Consider the following 6,775-nt stretch of genomic DNA (forward strand, 5'->3'; position numbering starts at 1 on the left):
GAGAAATTTACAGCTGACTACTGGGTTATGTAACAATTGTGAGAAATTTACAGCTGACTTCTGGATTGTGTGACAACTGTGTAATTGGGTTGAGTTCCTGTAAATTATATTGTCAATTAATTAATATATAAAAACAAGCATTTAAAACTTAATGGATACATATGCATATGGAAATAAAGTGCTTAGATTGTTACTTCTCACTGATAATGTATTACTCTACTTTTAAACAGTACAATAAACTAATCTTATAATAAAGAAAAACCCATCATTCAACAAATAATATAACCAAATTTCACTGACAAGTTATGTTTCTGTTTAATCAAAAAAAAATATTAGTGTAACCCGTATTCAACCAGCAAAGTTAATGCATAACCAGATATCATGATTATAATACATGTTAACATTCCATAGACATGCCTGTTGTTTCAAATCAAATCTTAAATGTTTACCTACATTTTATGTGACCAACCAAAATATAAAGGATTTCTATAGTCACCCCTTCTTTATCATCCATTTTATAGTTGTTAGCCCATGCTTAATTCACACTTTTTTCTGATACTCCTAATAAAGTCATACATACCACATAAGGAAACAAAACCCCAAGTGATCATAATGAAAATTTATTGTAATGTCGTAGTAAATCAAAGCTTACAGCTAAAGACTTGAACCTGAGTTTAACTACGAAATTTGTACAAATAACATTAACTAAAACTCGTATTCAAGTTTAATGGTAAAAAAGAAAGAATGTCTGAAAAAACATCTTCTGATTGAAGAGAATTATCACATTTCCAACTAATGAGTTAGTGATCAATATTAACAATGAAGCTCGGGTAAAAAGTGTTGATGACGACTTCCAACTAAAGACTAAGAAAACAAAAACTTATCCCCCTTACAATAGTTTAACTTTTTTAACCCTAATAAAAATTCAAAGGTTTGTACTTAACACTTGGATATTTTATTTTTAAGTTATTTTGTAAGACTTTTGCTCCAGTTGAGAACATGGCCATCTTTCCACAGTACATAAGCTGCCACTTCTGTTCCAAATTAAACACTGAATTCGTACAATGTCACAACTAAGGTGAAAATTTTTCACAGGAAATCACTCAAAGAATAAGTAAAAATGTGAGTCAATTTTACTATGCAGTGAATTCTGTCCCTAGTTCAATAAATGGAATAGGCTTATGCATGCAGGATATAGATGAAATAATGCATCATCACCTGTAAGTATTTACGTGTAAGTTCAGGCTTTAAACAGTGTCATAATTTTCACATGTAGCCTTTGGATCAAATATTATTTGCCATCATTAGCTTCACACAAGCTTGGGCTCCGAACATTGTGTTATTATCTTCACTATTAAAATATATATTAAATGTAAACTTGGGCTTCAATCATTATATTACTATCACTATTAACTTCACTGGACAGCTACATGTATTGAGATTCAAACATCACACATGAAACTTTATTTTTCCTTACAATATATGTATTTGGGCTATAAGATGTCATCAGTAACAGTTTCAATACTCTTCATACTTTAAAACAGTTACACTGCAATAAATAGATGCATAAAATATGTGCATATGTTTACATATAAATTATTTTAAGTTATTTTCTTTCCAAAAAACTTTTTCTTATCTCAAACATGATACATTTTTTTGCCTAAAGATAAAATCAGAAACGACTTCTCTCATTGGCAGCCTTCAAAGCTTAAGTACCACGTGATTAACAAATCGATTCAGTTTTCTTACAGGGATTCTCCTTTTGGACAATTAGCTTGGGGTAGTTTTCTCAAAAGGCAAAGAAAGACAGTTGTAAATTTTATGTACAATAAAAACATTTTTAAAAATTTAATTATACTTAATATTATTTGAAAAAAAACTTTTAAAGTTACTAAATTCAGTACATAGATTTATTAAAATGTATTTTTTATCTGAAATAAGTCTATTTATGTATGAGTGTTCAGAATTATCTGGAAAATACTTTCGCATTATAAAATAGGATCTAGAAGATAAAGTATTTATAAGATGATAAAAATGAGTCTAAACGACTGCTGTCATTAATCATAAGAAAAGAAATATGTGACCAGTGGTCAGGATCTGTGGACCAAAAGGGGTCAGTGAGATAATCTCAGGGTAGCCTTGGCAATTGTCAAGTGTCCCTCACGCTGGACGACAATATTTTAAGCAAGAAGATTATTCATTATGATAAATATGACTACAATACATTGTTTATGCTCGATGTTTTGTTTTTTTTGAAAGAACAAATTGTAATCCAAGTAAGGTACTTTGGCTATTTTGTAACATTTCTATTAAATCATCAGGTAGGTCCAAGATGTCTTCAAGCTAAAAAATGTTTGGGAAACCCAGCTCTAGCCTACAACTTTTAACTGTTGTCACTGTTCATAAGTAAATAACAAAAAAGATGTGATCAACAAATTACTTACATCTTATAAACATATACTGATCCTTCTTTGTTCCTTTAGTCTGTAACTTCTGATTAATTGTTGCCATCATACATCAGAAAGAAGATGTGTGATAAAAAAAAAAATCTGTAGCTTATACAGAACGTTTTTAGTAAAATAAATTTTTAAATGTGAAAAATCTGAATTTTTTTGTACCCTGAATTTAATTTCAGGAGCAAAACAAGATCTAAAATATTAGAAATACTCTCAGATCTTATTTAGCCAGCTCTATATCATAATGTCATGTTTTCTCAGCAAAGTATCACACCACATAGATATATATTTGTATACATATATAACACAGAAGTTAAACTTTTCTAAAAGACTTCACGAAGCTAAAAATGTGGGTGAAAATACACTATTACACACATTATTTTTCCTGGAATTTCAACTAGATATAGTGTGGTGTGATGGTTGTAGATTGCTAGGCTAAATTATTAGGCTTAGACATGACAAGGCAACCTCACTCTCACGTCTTTTTAAAAGTCTAAAGTAACTTGAATTCATTTGTTTTTATTTTTATTATTCATGCATTTGATCAAAAACATTCCTTCCTTCTGTGCAAGATGACATCACCTACTGTTGCCACATCCCTACCTACGACCATAGTTATATCAGGCATTAAAATAAGTCACAGTTATGGATTCTATATATATAAAACAAGTACAGTCAGCTCCATTTTACATATGATTTTCATATGCCAAGTACACACAACTGTAGCTGCAGACATAACTGCCCATAATTAAAACTGTCCATTTGAAACCCACCTAATTAAAAATATTATACACTGGAGAAAATAATTTTCTTTAAAAAAAAGATAGTAAAATATAAATGTTCTTTAGTAACTTTCTAAAAATAAATGATATTTCCGAAACAAATGTAGAAAAACCAATACTTACACTAAAAATGTAATTAATTACACAACATTACAGCTTTTGATGTAAATCTTGCAATCTTACAGCCACTGTCACTTTCACAAAACAGAAATAAACACTCTTAACCTGGAAGACAAATAAGGAAATAAATTATAATTATAAATAAATATTCATTAAGATTTTAGCAATGAATGTTTTATTATTTAGTTAGTGGAAATTGTTGGCTAATTTTCATCAGTATTCAGTTACCTTACCTCTTTTCCTTGTATTTCCTTCAATCAGATACAGTCACATACCATCACTCACCATCCTAAAGCTTCTTGAATACATATACATCCTTATTGGAAAGAATCTACCTTTTAAGTAAGAGAAGCTCTACAAAATTAAGAGGCAAAACTTCAGAAATACTTGCGAGGCTGCACATTTGAAATACATCCCATGCTTATTGTTGCATACTTGGTTCCAACAGCTTTAATTGATGGTTGTACAAGACCTTCTTGGTTACTTGCAACCTGTTTATCAGAAATAAACTGCTCTTCTTCCTTTAAAGGTAGGGTAGCTGTGGTCCCATAGAAGACTGAATTGGCCAGATGAAACTCCTGTTGTAAAGCAGTTGGATACCTCACACCTAAGGGCACTTTTTCAAGAGAAGCAATCATGGATTGATCAATCTCAGCATAAAAAGAAGAATTTCCTGTAGTCATCACTGGTTTTTCAAGTTCCTTTGGATTATCACAAGGAAGTTCTGTCTCTTGAAGTTTCTGATGGGTGTAGCAGGAAGGACACAGGTAACTTGTCGCTACCGAGCTATAGGACATGCAGCCAGCATTAATACAATGAACATGATGAATGGTGTTCTGATCTTTTTCCTCATCACATCCTTCTTTCTGCTCCATCTCGTGCAGAAACCGAGCTCTTGCAGAATTCAGGTAGTTGCGAATCATTTCTTCCTGATATTCATGTCTTTTATCTATGTGAAGTACTGCTGCTATCACAGTGTTAGTATTTCCAACAAAGTTACCACCAGAGGGTTGAGTGTCACAGATGGCACTCCTGTTCTTGTCTAAACTGGAAGTTTTACTGAATGATCCAGTTTCTCCTTTAAAAGAATTACTTCTACGAGCAATGTTGCCAAAGTTTTTTTTTAGTTTTTTGCCCATGCTCTTTCCTATGCTACCAAACTGTTTGGCTACAGTCTGAAGTTGTTTAGCCGCTTTGTTTTTATGGAAGAGTATCACATCACCAACAGTATCAGCGTGGTAATCTCCTCCCCTCAGAGTCTCAAGTCCATTCTCAAATGCTGCTTCATCTTCAACCATCTGAGCAATACCATCTCTGTTTACACATGGGATAGGAATCTCGGTGATGTCCAGATATTCCTTTAGTAACCCTAGCTTATCTCTCTCTGTTAATGTCAGCTTAGCCATGATCCAGGAATCGTTTTCATCATTTCCCCATCGAACTTCATTACCAGGATCTACAGCAAACTGGATTGGAAGTAGCCTGTGGTCAGGATCAATCAATGGAATAGCAGCTGAAACAAACAAGAAAACCTCTTTAAAACTATATCTCATATTGATCGACATTTTTAATCAAAACCTTCCACTTTTTTCTTTTGAAAACCAAAAATATGAATAAAAAATATTTTACTAAATAAATAACAGTTTGAGGTAAGTTTCAAATGTGTTTTAACAAAACTCGTCAAATAAGAATAAACAACAATTCCAAGTGAGATGAAAGTTTAAACTTAATTGAGATAGATCTTTAAATTTACATATAATACATCTGTACCCATCACTTACAGTATCTAATCTAAATGTTCTGATTAGCAGCTTTACTAGTTAAAATACCATTATCTGTTGAAAATTACCTGCAATATTTCTTCACTGGAGTAAACCATACTTTTGAGTCTGCTGTTATCGGACTCAAACTAAGTTATCATTAGGCTAGTTCAAGATGAACAAAATCTTTATACGAATTAATATTAATAGTGTTTAGCAGTGTTCATTCTGAAAACAATGCTAATCATTATGTTTAGTGACTGTGAAACTGTAGTGTTACTAGTTAATTATTTTCAAAGAACATATTAACAATTAACATCAGTGTAATTTACAACATTTGTGCTATACATTGGTTTAAGAATGAATTTCACATTTAATTCTTAGTATTATTATAATTAACAGTACTAAACTTACATCACTTTTGTAATAAACATTATGGTAAAAACACTGTTTACAATAACAAACATAATAGTTCATCCATTACTCATTTGTACATTCTTATGATTTTTACTTTGTTATACTTATTTTTTCTGGTTTTACAGCACTGAAATGAAGTTTACGGGATTTTCCAGGCCCAAGATAGCAAAATTATATATTTCTACCCTTTCCCAGACCCATGAGAATCATACAGATGTGTCTACACAACTCAATGTTTAATAATTCCATACTTTCTTATTGCCCACCTTGCATGTTCAGTAAAATATTTAAAGATTCTTTATTAACATAATGATTTTCAAACAAGACCTAAAACTAGAGCACTTTCAAAGACTTCTGAAAAAGAATAGTGAACTGTTAGAAAGTGCTAGAGTTTTGGGTCTCATTACAACTTTTGTATGTAATCCTATGTGCTAACTTCTTAACCAGAATCTTGATTAGGATAATTAGCAACGGTAATGACAGCATCCAGATGATTGTTTGGCTGCTCTCACTTTCCAAAGAATAGTAGTTTCCCACCCTTTCAGTACAAAAAAAACCTTTCTTTAAAGCATGTGTGTCATTGTATTCAGATTTCTGAACAGGACACATGAAATACAATGCACTTCAGAAATTTCTGATCAGGTTCCTTTGGTTCAGAAAGACCATACTGAAAAAGCAACCCCTGGGACTTATAATTAATTATATTTGTTATAAGACATTAGTGTTAGGCTTTTTTATTTTAATACGACACTCTTTATTCAGTGTTAATAAAAATATAATAAGCATAACACAAATGTCTAAGCACTGTTTGTGAAGTAGTCATCAAACTAGCAATTACAAACCAAACCCTCCATTTTGGTTCTTGTATACTTTTTTTTGTGGTATTCACTGAGCCAGAGAAATATTTGCAGCAATAACACAGTTGTTATTTCACGTTCGCTTAGCTGCCAAAGCTTGGAAAAAAAAAAACAACAACAGAATATTTTACCACTTATTGAGAGCTATAGATATGATTATTACAGCTCACTAAACAATTCTCACTGAACATAACTTATAAACTCTATGTGCCTCTCTTCTTCTTACTATAATGGTTGTTGCATGTATATATGTATCTATGTATGTGACCAAAATAATAAATACAATCTATTGAATGGCACCACAAACAAAAATCCATAAAAATATTTCCCATTTGGGGTATTCAAGATTCAAACAGAAAAATAACTACGTTATGTGCAACAAC

General features: G+C 31.5%; 1 protein-coding gene across 1 annotated transcript; it reads right to left on the bottom strand.

The window, feature by feature from the left end:
* Positions 1–6: 6 nt before the first annotated feature.
* Positions 7–4,923, bottom strand: LOC111083404 (OTU domain-containing protein 7B-like). Its single transcript, XM_022379911.1, has 2 exons — positions 3,587–4,923; positions 7–3,463 (listed from the first exon to the last, which is right to left on the bottom strand). The coding sequence occupies exon 1, from the start codon at positions 4,921–4,923 to the stop codon at positions 3,736–3,738; it is 1,188 nt and encodes a 395-aa protein (XP_022235619.1). The 3' UTR covers positions 7–3,463; positions 3,587–3,735.
* Positions 4,924–6,775: the final 1,852 nt, after the last annotated feature.

The sequence above is a fragment of the Limulus polyphemus genome, unplaced genomic scaffold (assembly GCF_000517525.1).
Source record: "Limulus polyphemus unplaced genomic scaffold, Limulus_polyphemus-2.1.2 Scaffold9392, whole genome shotgun sequence".
NCBI lineage: Eukaryota > Metazoa > Arthropoda > Merostomata > Xiphosura > Limulidae > Limulus > Limulus polyphemus.

Excerpts from the sequence above, each read along its gene's own strand:
- LOC111083404 (XM_022379911.1), bottom strand. The coding sequence starts at position 4,923 with ATGTCGATCAATATGAGATATAGTTTTAAAGAGGTTTTCTTGTTTGTT.